We start from the raw sequence: 23,152 nt of genomic DNA on the forward strand, positions 1-23,152 counted from the left end.
TCAGAAGACAGAACGCAGTCACAACGAATGTGTTATGACATTCGACTTGTCAACTAGGAACATCTAGATAACCGTTGACCCTCGCTTGTCAACATCATGACACTTGTTGCACCATGTCAATATGAACAACATGCACACGAGTGTTTACGTGACATTTTCACCACATTCGACGAAACCTGATGAGGACTTTAATGCGCTTGGAAAAATGTGTTATTTTTTTTAGTTTTCCCAACCATACATCGGTTTAGAACTAGATTCCCTAGTGAAGGTAACGAGGCACGCAATATTAATTTCCATAGTTGTCGCCCCCTTCTTGCTTCTCCCTTTAGCATCACTGCACGTTTTGGGACCCAGAGCCAAACAAATTAATGTTTCACAAGATTCTGTACTGAATGAGGAAACAGAAAGGCATTGTGGGAGAAAGTTCATCCAATAGTTTATCGGCATATCTATGATATCAAACCAATCGAAACCAATAGCAGACCAGAATCTTATATGATGTTGACCAATAGCAGACGGGCATTTTAGAACTAGGAATAAAAATAACGGTCAAGTTTTTCCCCATTGCCAGAAAGTGAAATAGAGGAAAATACATGTTTTTTTCTAATAGTACTATATTTCACTTGTTTCCTTAGTTAACTGATTATAAGAAGACAAAACAAAAAAATCTCCTCACTCCCAGTGAGGTGGTGTCTATATCATCCTCAGAACTCAAGTCTCTACTAGAAGCTTGGGAGTTTGAGGGCTCTGCACAGTATATTAGCTGTTCCTAGGACAGCACTCTTCTGATCTGAGGTTTCAGATGCTGTTCCTGGGATTTGTTGGAGCCACTCTTAGATTTTGGGGTTTACTCCCCCGAGTGCTCTCACTTCCACCGGGAACATGCTGGCCTTGACCTTCCACGTCTGTTCCAGCCTTCAACCCTTGGTATTTTAAGTTTCTCGTATTTCTTCCACCAGATGTTAGTGTCCGCTGGGCTTGCCACATCTATTATCACCACTCTCTTCTTCTCTTTGTCCACTATGTTCGGTGGTAAAATAATATATATAAAGTGAATAAAAGAAGTATCTGAACACCCTGCTATTTTGCTATTTCTCCCACTTAGAAATCATGGAGGGGTCTGAAGTTTTCATTGTAGGTGCATGTCTACTGTGAGAGAGATAAACTAAAAAAAAAATCCAGAAATCACAATGCATGATTTTTAACAATTTATTTGTGTGATATAGCTGCAGATAAGTATTTGAAAATAATACTTAAAACAGACAACATTTTTAAAACGTTACCAAAAATGAAATTAATTCACTATATTTTAGCTCAATTTTGGGGTCTAAATAAAGATTTTGCATTATTTATCCAGACAGCAAACAATTACAAGCAACAACAAAAGCACACCAAAAAGTACGTTTTTCCTATGTTTTCTAATCACCCCCACTTTCAGTGACTTACCTAAGAATTAAATTTAGAAAGATAAAATAAATAAAAACACATTTTTTCACATTTTCCCTTGCTTGAAGATTTGAAAACTAACTAAAGAAAGCACTTAATAAAAACTACAATTTCCAAGTATGCAGACGGATCTTAATTCTCGAATTCTGTTGAGAATTAATTTAAGAATTGCATGTCCCCGTCTTTTTAATCTTCTCTTTACTCAGAAATATTCTAAGCCACTCCGCCTAATGACCAGGACACCCGCCTTTTATCGATTAACTCAATTCTCTCTTTTTTTCTTTTTTTGTTTGACATTGGGGATGAACTTTACACAACTGTGGCTACTGATTAGCAAAACAAAGTAAATAAGTACCTTCAACATTTACTTCTTTTGCGATCCCAAATCAGTTGTCATGACACATAGTTGTTGTTTATTTTATTATCAATAGATTGGATGTTATCAAATTGTGATGAATAAAGTCAAAAATAAAATTAAATCAGAATTTCTTACATAGAGGTAAAAGATAGCAATGTTTGATTTGTTTGATCCAACGAACATTCACAATACCATAAAAGGGAACATTTTGAAAAATATTTGACCCCAGTCGAGATGATACAAAATTTCCAGAAAGTTTGCCGTAAGTTACCTTAAAGGTTATATTTTTTCCACTGAGAATGTTGAGTTGTTGATTTACTTGTGTGCTTTTGCTATTGCATTACCGATCCTCTGTTGAGTTTCAACTCCAAAATTTGAATAGTCAAGAAAAATAGTCATGTATGCGCAACCGTTGATGAAATGTCACGGTCCTGTCATTTGCCCTCTGATTACCCTCACCTGCGCTCACTTCTTCAGCCCCAGCTGCCACTCGTGTCCTAATTATCCCTCGCCCTATTTAAGTGATTCCTCTCCGGTCACTCTTTGTCAGTCCGTCAGTGTACTTCAGCTCATGCAAAGGCAAGCACTTTTGATTCTGGCTCCCGGTTTGATTCCCACCTGTTACTGCATCACGCGACCTGGCTGCCCACCTTGTCTTCCTGCCTGATCCAATCCCCTGATTCCTGCTATCGAGCCCATGCCCCTGGCTTCCCAATTGTCTCTGGTTCCCTGACTTGCTTTCGATCCCCGACCGTGCTCCGTTCTTCTGTCCTGGCTACCCGACTTGCTCCAATCCACGATCATGTTCTGCTCTCCTGGCTGTCTGCCTCGCCACCTGTCACTGGCCGTTCCACCTGCCCAGCGAGCACCAGACCGCTGTTTTTTCCTCTGCACCTGATCCCCCGATCCCTCAATAAAGTGTTGTGTGAAATGTTACGCATTTGGGTCCACTGTTTGTTCTGGTTGTGAAATGAAATAACAATCAAAACGTCCCGGTGGTGCCTAAAGGATTTTATACATTTGACTATAAAGGACTTTATATGATTGAATACAAGTTACATTTATTGAGTGCAATGAAGATTTTCACCAAGTAGTGAATGCAGAATATTTTGTCTTGTTCGGTTGATAACAGGACTCTGACGGAGGACGGCAGGAATGTTTGGCGAAACGCTCGCCGTTGTTTTGGTTGGTCCAGACATCGCGGCGCTCTTCTCAGAGATGGCGCGCCCATGGGAGGAGTCGGCGCACCATCTTGCGGAAAGACGTGGGCCGAGGGGAGAAGGTCAGAGAACTTGAGAGAGAAGGCTGCCCAGAGACCCGAGCGACGCTAATTTGGCCATATTCGATGGAGTTCACTTAGTGAAATTGTTTATGAAATTAAATCTGCCCCCGTATGAAAATGTCGGCTTTTCTTGTTCATCTTTTCCATCAAGAAACAAGCGCGCATTGTTGGGTTAATGTGGGTTGTGTTTGGTCAATGGAGTCAGATAACTAATTCGAACAATTTGGTAAACGATACATTTTAATATTTAATTCCCAACATGCCCTATTACGTATTTTAATGAAGGATGTCTGATACCGTACTCTAAGTGTAATAATCCATCTCTAGAAGTTGTTGTAGCTCAGAATACAGCTGAAGTATGCGCATTTGAAAAAGATACTACGGAATCCTAATGGATAACATTTGGCAAAATTTGGAAGCCTACTTCCCTATTTCCTTGCGTGAGCAAGGAAGGGTTTCACCCAAAATTGGACATGAAGTAAGTGACAAGCGAGCTGGATACACACAGAGTGGTTGAAAATATCCTAGATCAGGAGTTGGTCAGAGCTGGTGTAAGTGCCTAACCATGCAACTAGCGGTAGAAGCAACTTCACAGGCTGGTAATAATGTTAATTTGTCAAGTCTCAGAACCCTGAATAGTGGAGCCCAGTGACATAAGCAGCTAGAGGCGGAAATAGTGGAAAAAGTCGAAGATGACAAGCACCATATCTGAATGACAAAGACAGCAAAGTTTGCTAGGATGACCAGTTGTGCAAGGCGAGTGGCACCTAAGAAAGAAGCAGGAGCAGCAAACGCTAAAAAATAATGGCTACCAGAGATCCATAGCCTGCAGCCGAGTGGGTAACATAAGTGGCTAAAGAATAAAACTGTGGAAAAAAGTAAAAGATGCCTAAATCACAAATAGCACTTTTGTTTCCATGACAGTATGTGGAAGGCGAGTGATAACGAAGAACATAGCAGGAGCAGCTAACAACAGTAGTGGTTAGCGATGAGCCATATATTTCATTCAAGTGGTTAACATGTGTGGCTAGAGAAGGAAAAATGGGGGGGAGGGGAGTCTAAAGATGCCTGAATCACAGGACTCAGTAATTTTTAAATCCAGGACTCAGCTTAGGAAGGACAGTGTGTTATGTATCGCCTCCTAGTGGTAAACAAACATTATTCTTTGAAAACTACAATATTGATTTGAATAATAAGAAAAAATTACATTAGCTATTTTATATTTTTTAAATACTAGTAGGTCAAGCGATTTGTTTTTATTTGATATAACATGAGGCTCGCTTGGAGGGAGCTGACATCTTTGTCGGACATCTTGCTGCTAAGGGTAACCCCAAAACACAAAGACCTGTTTTGGGTTCTTCTTTTTTTAAATTTACTTATTTTTGTTTTGTTTTTTCTTCTCTCTTTTTTTCCTTTTTTTTCTTTTTGTTGATTTCTTTCCTTTTCCCTTTTCCCGTTTTTATTATCTTTCTCCTTTTACATTCTTCATCTTTTTCTATATTAATTCCTTCTTTCTTTCCTTTGTTTTCTTCCTTTTTATTCTTTACATTTTGTTGTTGCTATTCTTTCATTTCCTCATTTTGTCTTGTTTCCTTTGTTCTTATTCCTTCTCTATTTTTCATTTTTCGTTTCTTTCTCCGCAAAAGGCTTGGCAAACATATGGAAGAAAAATGCTGCAGTTTGATCACTTTGAGTTTCCGTAGTTTGTGTTCTTCCTTGTGATTCTTAGCCATCGTTTTTGATTACACAACACAGTTCACCAGCATCTAGTGGTCAAATATTACACACTGTCCCTTTAAAGTCAGAGGAACTTTGGTTGGTTCGTAGCTTATTTGGGTTTTCTGACAGGTTGGTGACCTGTCCCAAAAGGTACATGGCAAAGAACAGCTGTGAGCCAAAATAAACAATATATAACGTCAACTAGAGCCATCTCGTCTGAGTGTATTGACATTATTTTAGCTGTACGGCATGTTCGTTTGAAAGAACTGGCTTTTAACGTTCCAGAAAAGAAAGTCTTATTTTTTAAATGTAAAGGATATAGAACCGATATAAAATGTTACTTTTACAGTGAACTACAAAAAAAACAAGTTTATAAAAATTGTAAAAGAAAGGGTAATAATCATGTTAAATAAATATTGTTTTATTATTATTTGTTTTCATGTGGACAGAAAATAGTAATGAGTTTGTTTTTAAATTATTTTTTTTAAAAGAAACTAGGAATGAGCAAATGTATCTACTATATCCTATCAGATGGTTATTAAAATAACTTTAAAATACATTTTAATTAAATATATGTATTATTTGTGTGTACTTGAAAGATGAGTACTCGTTCTTGTTATAGTCAAGTCAATTTACATTATCTAGTGTGTTTTTTATGTGTGTATTCTTAATATTGAAGTTCTGTTTAGTAAATTATATTATATTTATTACATTTTTTCCTTACCCATTTCAGGTTTGTTGTCGTCTCAGTTGTCATTTTCTCCAAGTTCGATTAAGTGCAACAGCGCTCTCTAGTGTGCAGATATTCTTTTGTTTCCTTTTTATGTCGTTTTACATTCTGTCTTTCGAGTTGTTGTCTGTTTAAAATGTATTTAAGGTTATACATTCATCAAATTTAACGCGCGTTAATTCAATATATTTCCGTCCCTGAATTACAGGTGTTTCTTGCCTTGTTTTGGCACCTGTTGTATCTTGGAGCACCGAATTATATTTATTTTATATTTCGTTTTTATTTTGATTCGCTGTTTTTTCCCTTTCGATTGAGGGGGAATTAACAAAGTAAAGACAAGAACAGTTACTTCCTTTTTTTTCTTTTTTTATGACATTCATGGAAACAAAAACTGCGATTTTTTCAAAGATTATTATTATTTATTAATTATTTATTTTTAATCATTTTTAAACTTAGCAAGTTAAAAATATGTACATTATGTATCTGCTTTTTCAAATGATCAATCATTTTCTATTTTCTAATTTGTATTATGGTTTGTGTGGAAACAGTAACTGTAGATTTCGTGGAAAAATATAAAATTTTCTTTAATTTTTGATTCATTATTGAAATCTTGCAAAGTAGAATACTATTCGGTGACTTGAATTTCCTTTTTTTGTTTGCTTTTATTTATAATCAACAACTTACGAGGTATGGCCCTTGAACTTTCTTTTACGGTTTGTGTCGAAACAATAACTACAGATTGTGTCGAAGAATATTAATTTTCTTTTGACTTTTGTATGTATTTTTGAAACTCTGACGAGTAAAAAACTGTCATGATTACCGATGTGATGCACCTTGGCGCCAACTGCCTCGGACTCTGATTGGTTCCCTGTCCCTATTTAAACCCACTCCTTTCTGTCACCTGTTGTCAGTCCGTCTGCGAAACTCAGTGTACTCTAGGCAAGCTTTTTCGACCCTGACTCCAACCTGTTTTTGTTCCCGTCTATTTTCCGGGTTCGACCCGTTTTTTATCCTGACCACGTCTACTCTCCTCTCCTGGCTTTCGACTAGTTTCCGATCCCGACCACGTTTTTGCTTTCCTATCCCGGCTACTGACCAGTTTTTTCCGTTACCGACACTGCCATCGTTCGCCACGGAAGTCCCACTTCCGTGTTCAGAGCGACCTGCTTCCCGCGTCCAGCGATCACCCTTTCCTTTCTTCCAATAAAACTGAGAGAAACGTAACGCAAGTGGGTCCTGTCTCCATTCTGGTCTTGACAAAAAAAACTACAATATATTTTTTGTTTTTATTTATAATCAAAGGTTTTTCAAAGTTGGTCACTTGAACTTCCTTTTACGGTTTGTGTGGAAACAACTGATTAAATGGTAAATGGTGTGCATTTATCTAGCGCTTTTCAAGTCAATGAAGACCTCCCAAAGCGCTTTACAATGTGCTTAACACTTACCCATTCACACACACACTCACACACCAATAGGGAGTCAGCCATGCAAGGCTCCAACCTGCTTATTGGGGGTATTAGGGATTCAGAGTCTTGCCCAAGGACACTTCGACATACAACACGGAGGAGCCGGGAATCGAACCTGCGACGTCTTGATCCCAAGACGAGCTCTCTATTGTGTCGAAGAATATTACTTTTGTATTTACTTTTAATTCCAAGTAAAAGATTAGAAATTTTCTTTTTTAATTTAATAAATGATATTATAAGGCTTTCCTTTAAACTTCCTTTTACGGATCATGTCAAAGAATATCACATATGTTTTAATTTTGACTTAACGTTGCAAAGTAAAAGACTAATTTATTTTTCTTTTTTGTCATTTTCAAAGTCCGTCCCTTAAACTTAACGTTACCATTTCTGTAAGAATCCTAACTGCAGATTGTGACATAAAATATTTACTAACTTGAAATGTTTTAATCTATTCCTTAAATTAATTTATTGAAAATGTTATGTATTTATTCAAACAACAAATTTATTGGAAATGTAAATAATATCATTTCAAATTAATAAAAATAAATGAATTAAAAACACTATAAGAATACAGATTTTTCTGTTAAACCTTTTAAAAAATAGTTTTTATTTTGAAAAATTAATTTGAAAATGCATTTTAATCAGATAAAAATAACTTTAAATGCATTACTTATGAAAATATATAATTGGGTTTTTGTCATTGTATTTGTATTTATTTAAAACATAAATGTATTGCAATCTAATAAATTAACTTTAAATTAATGAAATATTAGTGCTTTTTTCATAAAAATAAAAATAAACATAATTAATTTTTCCTTTTTTAGTTTTAGAGAGAATTATAAAGACAGGGGAAGAAATAGAAAGAAGAGATATTGAGAAAAAGAGAAGAAAAAAAAGAGGAAAGGGGAGAGAGACATAAATAGAAAAATAGAGAGCAAGAGAGAGATAAGAGTTGGAAAAAGAGAGAATAGAAAAAAGAATGCGAGAAGAGAAGAAAAGGGCAAATAGAGAAGGAAAAAGAAAGATAGAGAAAAATAGAGAAAGGGAGAGAGGAATGGAAACGGAACAGAAAGAGGCAAAGAAAGGGATAAACGAGAGAGAGAGGAGAAAAAGAGAGGGGGAAGGAGAAAGAAAGGAAGAAAAAAAGAAAAAGTAGTCTGCAATAATCTGTGGTCTGTGCAGCCATTTGAGAGTCCTTGTAATTAAGGGCTATACAAATAAACTTGACTTGACTTTGCGAAATAAAAGACTCTACTTTTATGTTGAAAGCGCCCCTAAAGCGCCATCAGTGTTGTCGCACTATGAATTGTGGGCAACCGAGTCTTTCACTTACTTCCTGTTTTGAGTATCTCCTGCTCACTACGGCGTCCGTCGTCCTTTTCTTCCTCCTCCTCTTCCCTTTTTCCCTGTCTTCGTTTCGAGAAGTCCGGATGGTTTCTACTTCAAAAGGCAAACTATTTCTTTCTTTTACGAAGACAAAAAATGCCTGGACCTTAGAAAGGAAGTGAAAAAGTGAATTTGGACGAAATTCCAGCCAGCGAGTGAGCGGACGTGGCCGTGGCTGTTGTGGGGAGCAGGAGGAGGGGGGAAATGTTGGCGCCGTGTAGCCGCCGCAGCGTCTCAGACTTGGGCGAACAGACTGACTATTGTCGCTGAACGGTTCCGGGAGATGGACTCTTCGGTTCGAGCTAAAATTCCATTTTGAAGCACTTTGAGACGAAACTTTTATGAGGTGAGTTTTTTTATTGCGTAGTTTGACATTTTTACCCAATCCTTGTGTTTTAAATGCATATTTATGTTGGTGTGAAGTTTTTGAGGAAAGGCCATTATAAATACCCAGCTCGTCTCATACTAGCTTTCTTTTTCTTTCTTTTTTTAAAAAATGCATATTTTTTCACACTGTACGACCAGAACACTATTCTGTTCTGTCCCCATGCTTCTAGAATCTAAATCCATAATGCATCTTTTTCTTTTCAAGTTGGCAGCAAGTTGCGACTTGCAAAGGCATTGTCATGCAAACATTTCTCTTTGAGAGTCGTTTTTATCCGAGAGTTTGTGTGTGTGGTCGTGTTTGTCACCATCTCAAGCTGAGTACTTTTTTTTTGCATCACAATCGCACAGAGAAAAAAAGATGAGGATGAAGAGATTTACAGTGCTGTACGAACTGTTTTGACGGGGCTTCACAAGATGAAAACGTGCCACTTTGTCACAGGGGGTATTACCAAGCTTTTTGAAGATGAGGACTACATTTTTTTTGGAATTAGGATTGTTTTTATTTTCATAGATTGCAACTAGAGCTACAGTTGTATATGCAACTAGAGCTCTTGTTGGTGATCGGGAGTAGCTGAGAGGTGTTGTAAAAGGATAGTGGGATGTTTGGACGCGTTCTAAGGGATGGACAGGGCACCTGTATGATGTGGCAGGGGTAAACCAGTGAAAGCTGTCGGGCCCTTCTGTTGAACAAAAGACTGTGTGACATGGCCGCTTTCTTGTGTCCCGTTTCATCTGGAGGGACGAAAGCTTGACCAACTTAGGTGTTGAAATGCCTAACTTGTCTGGGTGTTTGGGCATTTGTGTGTGTGTTTTTTTTGCTATTTTTTTCCCTTTTAAATTTTCTTGTATGCGTTTGTCTTGCTGTCGGTCACCCCTCTTGAGGGATATGACCAAGGTAGATAGATAGATAGATGGATAGATTGAAACTAGGGTGCATTGTTTGCAACGAGATTGGATGTGGAACTCCAGGATAAATATCAAATAACACTAAAAAATGTAAACATTCATATAAGGATGGGCAATATATACAATATGGTGAAAAAAAGTGCATTTTAAAATCATTTCACTTAAAGAGCTGGTTTCATATGATGAATGAATGAAGTTTTTTGGGGGAGTGTATTTAAATATACTGATTATGTGCACAATTTCTCATGTAAGTTTGTAATCAAATTTCCTAGAAAGTCATTATGACACATAACTGGTGAGCTATTTTCAGACCCTTTTCCGTCATTCCTACTTACGGGGTTTGTTGCCACTCTCATGAGCCATGATTTCATGATCATAAGGTTCATAAAAAAACAAATATCCCAAATTGCTATTTTTTTACCCGAATTAAGAGATTAATTTCGGCAAAAATAACTAATCGATTGTCAAAGTATTCTTTATGGTAGATAGATACACCCTTTTAGATTAGAAATTTTCCAAATCCAGAAGATGTCAGACTCTCAAAAATCAACATTATAGGTACACGATTCTCTAGGAGTTGAATACAAGGTACATATTTTGATGCTGTCTTTAAAGAATTTGTCTCAATTTGGTCAACTTATATCAAAACCCTTTATATTGGTCATCCCACACATATAGGATGTATTTTTATTTAGATCTTTTTAAAGAGATTAATTTTTAGTTAGATTGTTTTTGGCCTGACTCCAGAAATGTGTGTTTTTGCTTTAGAAAATAATGATAATTTTTTTGCTAATTTTCTGACAATATAGGCCAAATGTTTTACAAAATAATAATGAATTGGTGTTTTTTTACATCATGTATTACATTTATGTTCTGTTTTGGAATTTGTGCAGAAAAACAAACTATTTTTGTACATCTAGTTAATCAAATAATCAACAAACTAATTGAATAATACGATAGTTTGTTGCTGCCCTGGAATTTGAATTAACAGTTCAAATGTTACTCAATCAACTAACATTATTTTTGTGGATATTAATCAAACGTAACTGAATCTAATTTTGATTACGTATTATACAATTTTATGTTTTTAAATCAGATTAATTGATTAGCAGCTCTATGAAACCCAGTCATACTTTTTCTGGGACTTTCAGGATCGGAAATAATTGGAGCCTTTCCGATCCAGCTAGCCTAACTAATCCAGGCACTGGTCGCTAGGCAATGACAGGACATAAATATACACACAACCCTTCATCCTTACCATTGAGTTGTCACTGAGTGGGAAAGATCTGCACTTCTACAATATACACATGTATCTTCGTCGATGAATTTTGCAGAATCAGAGATTGACATGTTGTGTAGACCCACTGATTATGACTTCATTAGGGCGGCTTTGATTGTAGCTGCAACCGTTCCCTGATAATAATGTTGATGAAAAGATGTGCGACTGTCTCACACCCAAGTGCCCCAATTGACTGCTAGCATCGTTGCTTTGCACCCCCTCCCCCTAAAGGCAAAATGCCTCCCCCACCTCAGACAAACACATTAATCAAGTATGTCTGGAGATTACTTGATTGTGTTTTTACTTGATCACACATCTCATGTCGTGGTTTGAGCCAAACAATGTGGGCGAGATGTACAAGAAAAAGTGGTGTCCCTGTTATATGCTCCTCAATCTTGGATGGACAATCCAAACAGTTCATTCTCAAATTTTTCTTCCTATTTATTCAAAGAGAGAAACACTGAGGACCATTGTTCTGCATCATTTTCGTTGTTTGTTAGCGTCTGCTTCGGGCTGATGAGTCTAATGTGTTGTGGCTTTTGCTGCTTCCAATGATTCTGTTTACTAGTCGAAGAGTGGTTGCCGCAAGTATGACATGTAGTTTTTCAATGTTTAAAAGCATCATCATTTCTACCTCTAAAACTATCTTTTATAAATCATATACAACAGATTCCGGGATGTGATATTAATCAATCCCAAAGTGGGGATCACAAGATGAAATAGTCGTATTGTTGGTATTGAAAACCTTTGGTAATTAGTTAATGCGTTTCAAATCCCCGGTCTTTTGATGAAAAACATTAAGATTGTATATACATATTTAACATTAGTTGCAAAATAGCATATAGTAAGTACTACTTATTTGTAATATGTGTGCATATGATTAAAAATCATTCTAACTAAAGTGACATGTAAAGGAAAAATGACATTTTATTTACGTTTTGTGTGACCTGACTTGGGTTGGTGCAGTTGAGTTATTGGGTTAATGCAGAGGGGAGAGGAGACGGCAGATTAAAATGAAAACTGATTTTAAAACCATTTTTTGTTGACGTTGTATAGTAGGAAGCACGCCGTAACGAGGGGCCCAAAAAAAAAGCATGATTCTCGCCGTAACATGAAAATATCGCAAGTTAGACACGCCATAACCTGTGGGTCTACTGTTTTTATCTAGTATATGGGGCACGATCGAATCGTATTCGGGTATAATAAATACAGTTCACGTGAAACCTGGAAAAGCAAATAGCTTCTCTTGGCCTTCATTTCACCCCTATCATCCCTCACTGCGGGCTTCTTCCAAATACAACCATTGTTTGCATTCAAACGAGCGTGTCTTTCAGAGAAAAACACTGGCACCAGCATAATTTTGCATCCTGATCCACCCAGGTGGAGAAGCCTGTGACTGTTTTGCTTGACAACTCCATCGTCTGCCGGTTATTGGCTCGGCTGTATGTACGGTGGCTCGCATCATTGAGCGTGAACTGATGCTAGTTTGATAGCAAAACGTCTGACAGGCTAGGTTGGGCACAGCAAATAGTCTGACAGGAGCCCACACAAGAAATGATAATTTATATCAATATCTGGAAAGCTTCCTTTATAGGTTTTGATTATGGGATGCCTTGAATCCATCTTTTTGAAAAGAATGTGCTGGGGTTGGGCGGTAGGACTAATAAAGTAAATAGCATTTTTTTAGTTAGATGATTTCGATGTGAATCAATTTTAAACTATACAAAATCACCTACCCATATATTTTGATTCGTGGTTATGAATAACTCCTTATCAACTATTGTCTGATAAACATCACCAGTTTTGATTAAATGAGCTGTATGGAAATTTAAACTTTATCTTTTTTTTCTTATTCCCTCCATTTTTTCCTGGAATTTTTTTTTTTTACTCTCGGCTGCCATCTCCTGGCTTGTGTCATCATTGCAGCCTCTGAAGCTCCTTCTGATCCATGTGCGAGTACTTGCATTTAGACCGCTCGAAAATAAACTTTCATCTTTGTTGGGGTTTGGGTCAGCGTTTGGACTGAACTTAAATAAATCTTTACTTACTTTCGCCATTTTCATGCTACACCAACTAATAGAAACCAAAAAGCAGTGGGGATGAAGATGATGTCACTGTCTACCATTAAAATCTCCCACCCGCCCCCAGTCCTCCCACCTAATGTGTTCCGCCTCAAACAGCTTTGCTAAAAGTAAGACAGAACCAGATAGACGCTGTTTAAAAAAGTATAGAGGCTTTTTAAACTTTTGTCTATCCCTATTGGGCATTGTTAACAACTACAGTACTTGATAGAGAAAATATTCTACTTTCATCTTTAAGGTCATCTCAAACAACACATGAACCCTACACGCGATTTAGAAATTTTTCAAACTGACGATTTCAAAAATGGTTAGTTAATGAAATTAGTTTGAATAATATCCCAGCATTAGAGTGTGCTGTGTTGCTCATTTGTGCAACTATCGGCGTCCACTGTGCCTTGGTGTTTCTTAATTTTTGTTTACAGAGTGATGAGTTTTTGCAAAATGAAAAACTTCTGTTTTACCACTTTTAGTTGCATTGCTTCTGACGTGAATGTGCCACGTGTGGAGGAGACAAACTTATTGTTCAAACCCATGAGAGCATTTATTTTGTGTGCAGAGTAATTTAACTGTCACAAGTAGCCTGCAGTGTTGGGTAGGAACAATATACTGGTGAGGGGAAGTGGTTTTATCAAGGGGAAGAGGTTCTATCCAGAAACCAGATTGGTTGGGGTTGGCATTCCATGTGGAATTGTGTGGCCCACTTTTATGTTAGAGATGTTTTTCATAATGTAGCTAACTTCCTATTTTTCACTCCTATTTTTTGTGTGTCGAAATGTTTTTTGTATGTTTCAGTGGCCTACAGTGTAAATCAACAGCGGTTATCCTAATCAATTAATTGTTTACAGCGATTGTTTAATCTCAATTGTATAAATCCTCTGTCAGTCTGTCGATTTGAATTGATTTGCCGGGTACTCTCTGAAAGCCAATTGATCGTTGCGTTGTACAAAGACATCTAATGACTACTAATGTTATTTCACAAAGCAGTAAAGAGTTTCTACCATGAAGCAGTTGTCGCTAAAATAATTACCAATTTTTTGCATAAGGAATTTTGATGTATACAAAGTTGTATAGACTAGTAATAATTAGCCCCTCCTAACTTTTTAGTGTGTGCGGGCGGGTGTATGTGTTCCTGTGTGCGTGCGTGAATGCAGAATCAGGTTACAGAGTCTGTCATTAAGTTGAGAACCGCAGTTATGGGACCAAGATAGACTTCAAGTCTGAGCAGGAGCCTGGAGCTCATCTCTCTTCCATGTTGGTGGAGGAAGTGGAAGAGGGCGTGGCTTGGCTGCCTGTTGGATAAGAAGGAAGGGGGCTCAAATGTTTAAACAAAAACCATTTTTTTTCATTAGAAGCTTCACATTCATCAGGTTGACTGCTATAATATGAACGACAGCATTTACATTCTATGTTTTTGGATGTATATTTAACTATGCGCTGACTGGACAGAAAGTTTGTTCCGCATCGGTGCTGGCTGGCATAATAAAGAGCCCAGCAACACAGCACGTGGGTTGTGTTGGACTTATCGTCCAGCTTTTTCATTTTCTCCACAAAAAGAAGCCTTCAGTCTGCAATGTTATTTTAAGTCCAACCCTCCCCTCCGTAATCCCCCCCTCCTTTTTTTCAATATATTTTTAGGCCAAACACATTGCATCTGTCTGGAACTCGTAATGCCGCAGTCTTGACAATGAAAGTTGAAAGGATTGGGGTAAAGCGCTAAAGGGGACCTTTCCCAATCTACTCATGTTTGACTATCTGTCCCTTGTCTCTGCTGGTGGCTCTGCACTGGCTTATTAATCGCCTCCTTTTCTCTGCTTTTAAATGTGGATGAAGCGCAGCGGAGACAAGGGGGATAATGGGGGAGGAGAGGAGACTGTCTGCAAAGAGGCACTCCGACATGGATCCGCAGTGCCTTTGGCTCCTCTCGTCTGCACTGGAGACGCTCTGGAATACACGTTGTGCCAGGCGTTCACTTGCTTGACTAAGCTTGTCCTGTTGCTCAGCTTTTAAGAGGCACATAGATGTCTCCAGTCGTCCAACATTTGATTCCATTTAGAGGCTAGCAAGTTACAGCACTTCAATACAGTAGACCCCTAGGATACAACATTAGTCAGTTCTGAGTACCCCAGAAAAAACATTACAAAATCAAAATATTATATAGTATGTACTGTACCACTTAATTGTAATGTGTGTGCACAGGATTACAGTATTTTACGGACAGTAAGTTGCTCCGTGGTATAAGTTGCACCAGCCAAAATATGCATAATTAAGAAGGAAACGCCATATGTTAGTTGCAGCAGAGTATAAGTCACATTTTTGGGGGAATTTTGTCTGAAAACGTGTGTTTTTGGTGTTGCCTTGTAAAGCAATTTAAAATATAAGAGGGCCACGGCCTGCTTAATTTTGTACGGTATAGGCACGTATGGTTGCATGATTTACATTCCTGATAATATCAGTAAACGATGTTACATTATTCAGATAACCATAGCGTAAATAAAATGCTTATCAAATTATGACTTTAACTCCAAATCATTAAATTCAAATCACTGAATCCAAACAAATGTTCATCCTCGGTGTCAATGTAACGATGCGCCACTGCCTTTGTTGCTTACGTCATAAATTATTTCCACTTCTTAGCTCACAAGTTTTACAAACGTTCTTGTTTTCGGCTGCATATTTCACTATTTGCAGCTTGTAATCTGCACAATATGATTTTCTTTTCGGTGCCTTCTCAGTTGTTTCTTTTTATAAAATACTGGCGTTGGCCAAAAACAGTCCCCCCGCATGAAATTTTTAGTTAGTTACTCACTACTTCTTCCAAAAAGTAACTTAGTTAGTAACTCAGTTACTCCATAGTGAAAGTAACTAGTTACCAGGAAAAGTGACTTTTTTCGTTATTTTTAAGAATAAGTTGTATGTCACATAGGGGTGCACTATTAACCGAAATTGAATCGACATCGCGATGCGACGTAGTGCGGTTTTGAAACCGCAAAGCACTGCCTTTTTTTTCAAGGTTTTGTAGTGAGTGATGGAGACCAACCACAATTGTTACTGTTAGAGTTTTAAAAGCCCCGGCCAATTAGAGGCACGTTTTAAAAGTGGCACTAGCCAAAAAAGGTGATTCAAAGTTTGCAAGCACCACACTATGCCACACCTGCTGTGTGAACTCATTGAGTCGTCATGGCGGAATCCATAAACATAGTCCCAGAGTCAACAAACGAAAAGGAAACGAAGTTTGCACCGAAGAACGGCGGCACAGCATTGTTCGGACATGTTCTTGTTTTGACGAAGCGGACGTGGAACAGAAGAAAAACACCCGTTACAGAATTTGCTTTCGCGTAGTCGCTAGGTCCAGAGGAAATACAAGTAATTTGTACCAGCACCTTAAAAATTATCACGGTATGTAAAAAGGATTACAAGTTAAAGACAAAGAAGGTCCATCTACAAGTTCAAAGCGGCAATTGTGCCCTTCACGCTGTCTGAAAAAACATTGCAAAGGCATTAAGAAATAACCATGGCTGTGACAAAGCATGTCTAATAGTGTCCAACCCTAAAACTGCATTATAGATTAGAGGTAACACTTCATTAAGTTAAAGAGTGAAATGTAATAAAAAGAGTAGTAAATGGCAGTGGTGTTAATAAGTTAGTAGTAATAGGGGGTTTGAATTTATACTTGAATACCTTTCTTGCACTGATTAACACGCTGCAGTAGCACATGTTAAATGTTATATTACACTAATTGCAGACATGTCACGTTTACCGTCTTAAAAATATTTGGGATTATTTTTAGTGTGCAATATTTACCTTTTTATAGTGTGCACAATTTATTTGTTGTTGTTGTTTTTTATTTTGTTTTGTGTGGGTTATTTTAAGTGCGTACATTATATATTTAATACTGTGCAAATGTTCTTGATTTTTTTTCTTAAGAGTTCATTATTTCCTTTTTTCGAATGTTATTTATGTTAGAGGTTGACTTTGTTCGGTTATGAAGACGTGTCAAAATAAATAATTGAAATTTTATTTTGTGATGTTTTATTTTGAAAATTGTCTAGACCAATATTTTAATGAGCTGGAAGTTATATCGAGTGCATTTAATAGGTAGGTAGGTACTTCTATCGATCGAGGAATTGAAATGTAAAAAAATGGTCAACAGAAAGCGACCCTAACAAAGTTCGCCAGAAGATGATGCTGTTTTCTCTAGGTTTAGCATTTCAATATTATTGAGTATTAACAAAAACAAAACTAGCACAGAAAATGTACTGAAAAAAAATAATCTAAAATCGCATCGAAATTGCAATACTCGTCTGAAAATTTACAATTGGGTTGTTTTTTAAAATCGTGCAGCCCTAATGTCAAAGATTTTGAAATTTTCTGAGCAGTATTCGAGTCAGTTGAATAAAGAAACGACAGGTAGTTGTGTTATAGAACCTTGTCATATCTATTGCACCTTCCCAGCAACACAGATTGATTCTACACGTGCAAAAAAAAACGGTAAACAATATAATAAAATAACAATCAGCCGTAAACAATATAAAGTGAATTTAATACATTAAATATTACTTGAATCGTCCGTTGTAGAGACGGGAAATCAGACTCTTTTATAGAAAACTGTCTTATTTAACTTGGCTCTCTAAAAATAGTCGGCTCTTTCGGCTCCCAAATGGCTCTTCAGGTTGTTTTTGTTGTTTATTTCATAAATTTAAATGTATTGTGTATTAAATTATTCGATTGTTCTAAATTGCAAAGTCTTTACAACTTTGAACTAATCAACGGAAGAGGAAGAGAGCAGTGTGGGAGGGAGTTCAGCCAATGTCAATTTCCGCATCTTCATGCCGTAACGCAAACCAGAATCTTATGACATTGACCAATAGTGGACAGGCATCTGACAGTCGTATGAGGCGCATCACGATAAAAATCATCTTCATGAATAACACAAAGTTTGAGTTATGTGCATTTTTGGGCATGCAAAGGTATTTGGTGTTGACATCATATATTAGGGAATGTGGTGAAAAGAATGACCGAAAAAATGTCTCATTGCACACCCTTAAGTAAGGATGCTAAGGTCGGGGATGCTGTGTCCCTGGTGTCTTCTGTATTCAGAATTCTGTTGCATTCATTTGCATTTTAATGAAGCGTGTTGACTAGAAAACCTGCAAAGCAATTCTCTTTGGCAAACCGCTGTCTATTCGGTGTGTTACCAGCATGTGAAGCCAAGGGTCAGGGCTCCGAGTAAATAGAAGCTATAAAACCTTTAGATTTCTTGACAAGCTGTAGTGCCTCCGCTGCTCCAATGATGTAGTGGCTTTTCGGCTTTGAAAGTCTCGGGAATCCCAGGTCGTAAAGCTGAGCGTTGGCTCTAGGATGCGATTCTCTGTTTTGAGCCGCAGACACTTTTATTGTTTTGTTGCACGCTTGTTTGCAGAGCGGGTGATTATCAACACGCCGGTCAAGGGGTTGACGAGAGGGTCACACAGGAAAGATTGCCTCTGAAGTTCCTTTGCCTGTTCAAGCTCTTTCCACACCACCAAGACTAATTATTGCGTTTGGCTCTCACGGGTCTCTGGTCTTTCCCTTCTGTTTGCCTCCCTGACAAGGAGCTGTTTTGCCAAAAGGTCGCGCCGGGATACAAATCAAGGCATGGTTTGCTTTTGAGAAGAGCGGCGCTCCAGGCCAAGGCGAGATGCTCTTTGTAGTGTTTGTACATTCCTATGCTGGCAACCATTGCAAAGGGTCAATAAGAACATGTTTGAATTGGCAGTTTCAAATGTTTTGATGGGTGTGTGAAAAGTCGAACTACCATGGCGACCATAGCCGTAGACTACTCGTTAAACGCGTCTTAATCACCGCACCGTATAACCATTTGATTCCTCTCAGACGACCTTGCGTGTTACAGAGCTGTCTTTCATCGGTTTTAGAAACACAAAAATTATGCTGAGGCTTTGCTCATGTTAACCGTCACCTTTTGCGTTTCTTTCGGCAGAACCAGTGTAAACTGGACTCAAGCAGAATGGAAAACCCATAAGGCAACATTCCGCACGTTGCAGCTGCTAAGATACTGAGAGGCCTCTGCCTATTCCAAAAGTTTTTCCATTAGACCCACAGAAGTGGCCCTTTTATCCCCTTTTTGATGAGGCCCTAGTGCAGAGAGGTAGCATTCCAAAGGTTAATGAGCTTTCCTTTACTTTTTAGCATGGTAGGGTAAATTATTTTAATTCCAGAAGTTATCTACTAATCAGGTTGTACAAAAGAAATCCTGTATAAAAAGTATCCGCTGTTGTTTGTTTACCTGTATAATAGCTAAAATCTAACTCTCGATGTGATGTATTTTATGATATAAAATTACAGTTGGGATATTTTGGGGGGGGTGGCGGGTGGTAGGGCCTGTCTGCTTTCCGATTGGCACAAAATCTTGACCCAGCATGCTGGGTAAAAACTGTTGTTTAATGAACTCGGTTTGAAGAACTCAGCATTGACCCAGTACCTTAGTATTTCATCCATTTTTGTTACTTTTATCTCAACATTGAATCAGTGTGTGGCTTTTTTTAGTACTAAAATAGTTATTGGCAGTAAATTGAACAAACTGTTCCCATTTATTGATAGGAAATTAAAAAAATATATGAACATTAGGAAAGTTGACGAGTGTGATGGAGCAGATAGATCCTTCTGGGACAATGTGCCAAAAAGTGAAAGGCTTGAAACGGAAGTGCCATCCGCAAGGTCATTTCCACAGCCGCTAAACAAGGGGCCACTCATAAACCCAATTTTGACAGGCCTCCGGTCGGGATCCCTCTGCCACATTTGCCGCATTATAACCGAGCAACTGTTCTTGCACTGCGTTGCTAGGCAGTGACCTCACAAGACTGCTGAGTTCTCATTATGTTCTACCGGGGCCGCCAGCCAGAAAAGCGCCACAAAAGTATTCACTTCCGCTAGAGACGGGGGTGACCTAGATGGCACTGCCCGGAAGACAGTCTTAAAGAGGTTGGATAACGCTGAAAATGTATTTTGTTGGCAGATTTTGGTGATAATTTGCCTCATGGTTATTGATACAGTTTCACTTGAACCATCGGTTCTGGTCTACGCCTGTATGCATCCATGTTGACACTACGGCCATGTGCAGTGGAGACCCTTTCGATGGCCTCAAATCACCCCGCTGCAGTTTTGACCGCTGACGGGCTATGTGTGCAATGGTAACTGTGCCAGGCTGCCAGCTCACAGATTGCGCCTCCCGTCTCCTCTCTTTTTCTTTTTGCCAGGGTGATGACTCAGCAGCTTCTGCAAGGCGCCCAACCTCACTGCAACACCATTGCTCGTCTGGCATTACACACTTTGTCTTTTTCTCCATCTTTCTCGACCTGAATACATAGCCAAGCATTTTATTTTTTCCAAATCTGACCCAGAACAATGAAAAGATTTAAAGTTTTCTTTTTAATGTAAAATAGTTAAGTTTATGAAATAATTCGAGCTCACTGAATGCTTGCCTTCTCCATCTTTTAGCAGCATTTTTATTAGTACAGTGGTACCTCCACTTATAAATTTAATTTGTTCTGGGAGTAGCTTCATAACATCAACACTTGGTAAGTAAAGACGCATTTTGAATGTATTTGCGCTAATCCGTTCCAAGATTCGCAAAAATACACTATGATATTCTCATAATAAATCTTAAAAGAGCATCGTATGAAACATGAGGCATGTAATGTAAAATAATGAAGAATAAGGAAAATAATAAAAATACTCATTTACATTTTTGCCGCGCGTTCATTGAAAAACTGATCCAATCACGTCTGCCTTTGCCGGGTTCTGACAATCAGAAATTCGCAAGGCAGACAACGCGATAGCTCGACTTGTCAACACTTTTTCCGGATAAGTCTTTTCCACAAATTCCAAGACTTCTTGGAATTTTGCTCAAATGTCTTTAATTTGTGCTGATTGATTGATTGGCTGCGTCGTGCCGAAAAACCCTCCACCTCGTCTGTTAATTGTGACGGTAACACGAAGAGCATGCTGGGAGCACGCATGCGCACTGGTTGCGAGGCAGATTTGATGCAATAGTCAGTTTGTTTACGTTGGGGAAACTCTAGGAGCGGCGAATCGCAGTGCGTGCTGTACTGTATTATTGACTTTGTGACTAGACGCAATCTTCGTAAATAAAGGCAATATTTTCCAGTTCAGTTACTTTGTAATATTAAACATTTGCATGTAGCTATTGTAAGTAGAGGTACCAATGTATTACAAGTTAACATGTTTCTATCCCTTTGTTGCAGGATGGCTTTAAAACATTTTTTCACCCAGAACATTGATGCCGACACACTTTTGTGCTGCTCTTGTAAGCTCTCAACAGGAGCCAAACTAAACAATACATTACAAGAATAAAAATGAAAGTGTTTCAGCTCCTCTTGTTGTGCAGCGTCTAGACTACTGCTGTTTTTCTCATGTGCTATTTAATCAGTTCCCAAATGTGCTACTACACAGTTTATGGTTAAATTTGTTCAAGTCCCTTTGTGCGCTTTGGTTGCAGAAAACAACATACAAGGGAAATTGGATCTTTGTTGCAGTCATGCCTCTTCCAAATTATGGATAGAAATGGTAAATGAAACTGAATCGTATGCGATGTCTGTATCCTAATACCCACTTATACATTTTATTGTGTTAGCATTTTCCTCATCGGCTCATTTATTGCCTCTTAAACAAAACATTTTCTTTGGAATAACCGTCCAATTGCTTCTGCGCTGATCTTCAAACAGCAGTAAAGACTAACATTTTCAGTCACCGCTTAGTTTTTCCGCTGCGCACTGTGTGCTGCCACATGATGATAAAAGCAGAGTAAGATATAAGAAGAAGATGCCAAGTGTGACAAGGATCTGAGCGCACACCCATTGTTCGGTGTGTCACCGTTAACGCACTTTTACTGGAGAACTCAATTACACTACTGTGTGCACACATGCAGTGCTGGAAGGTTTCCTACGTATCTCCAGGGAGGTTTAAAGTATCAACCTGCTAACCCCAGGGGAAATGGGGAACCGAATCACTGTGTGCCATGTGTGTAGTATCTATATTTAGTTACTATTCCGTCTGAATGGCATAAATACATTATTCCCTCACCATTTTGTGGTTCGACCTTTGCAAACTCTGTGTATTGCTATTTTTTTTCCATGTAATCGTATTTTTACAACCATAGGGCAGATTGTGTTAAAAGGCGCAGTCTACGCACCACTCATCTTTCATTAGAAGAAAAGTATGCTTCTAGCTTTTACCATTCAGTAGTAAGCAACAGTTGAACATTGCCAAGTTTCTTAAATACTCGTTTCTGAAAAAATCAGCTTTGTGTGAAAGGATGTATTTCAAGTGGAACTTTTCTTCTGTGCTTTTAAAAAAAAATAAAAAAAAATAAATATATATATATATATATATATATATATATATATATATATATATATATATATATATATAGTTTGTGATACCTACAATATTTAAAAAAAAATCCATAAACACAGGGGCACTTTTCTTGCAAATAACATTTGATTGCAAGAACACAGAAACGACACATGATTTTTTTTTTAACCCTCTCATGTTTCCTGTGAAGTGATCACATGAATCTGGTAGTCATGAAGATTGCGTATGTGCACTAAACGTCATCCCTCTCCGCTTTGAAGTGTTAACAGTCTGTACATATATATTTGCTTTTATTACCTCACTGAAAATACTCGGCATATGCGCCTACACACTGCCATACAGTGTACAGGAAGGAAACTAGGCACTAGGTGTTGTCAAGTATCTGATCAAAGCCACACCTGCCATCTAGTGGTGATTTGGCTGATATCATTCACAGAGGCTTGATACTAACAGAAGAGCTGCGCCAAAGCATTTAGAATAGTTATAAACAAACGTATTTTTGTGTTTTGGCACTCAGGGACAATGCTTCTGAAAACGTATCTATATGTCATGGCACTGAAGGAGTTAATTGGTTCCACGGACACATAGGTACTTTGCGGGATTACGACATCACTTAGCAAGCGCCGCCACAGTCACACCTATCAGTGAACTGCCATTGTTTTCCTCGTCGCTGATTCGAGCAATCCTAATCAATCATTTACTTGTCAAAACATTAACCCCGA

General features: G+C 38.0%; 1 protein-coding gene across 1 annotated transcript in view; it reads left to right on the plus strand.

Annotated features, from left to right (window-relative positions):
• The first annotated feature begins 8,350 nt into the window (after positions 1-8,350).
• acvr1l (activin A receptor, type 1 like) overlaps positions 8,351-23,152 on the plus strand; it is a 37,127-nt gene continuing 22,325 nt past the window's right edge. Inside the window, exon 1 of the mRNA XM_088352393.1 lies at positions 8,351-8,733. Within this exon, the coding sequence (XP_088208519.1) occupies positions 8,729-8,733 (5 nt within the window). The 5' untranslated portion in view covers positions 8,351-8,728. The remainder of the gene's footprint in view (positions 8,734-23,152) is intronic.

The sequence above is a fragment of the Urocampus carinirostris genome, chromosome 14 (genome assembly GCF_059441175.1).
Source record: "Urocampus carinirostris isolate Australia breed hairy pipefish chromosome 14, RoL_Ucar_1.0, whole genome shotgun sequence".
Lineage (NCBI taxonomy): Eukaryota > Metazoa > Chordata > Actinopteri > Syngnathiformes > Syngnathidae > Urocampus > Urocampus carinirostris.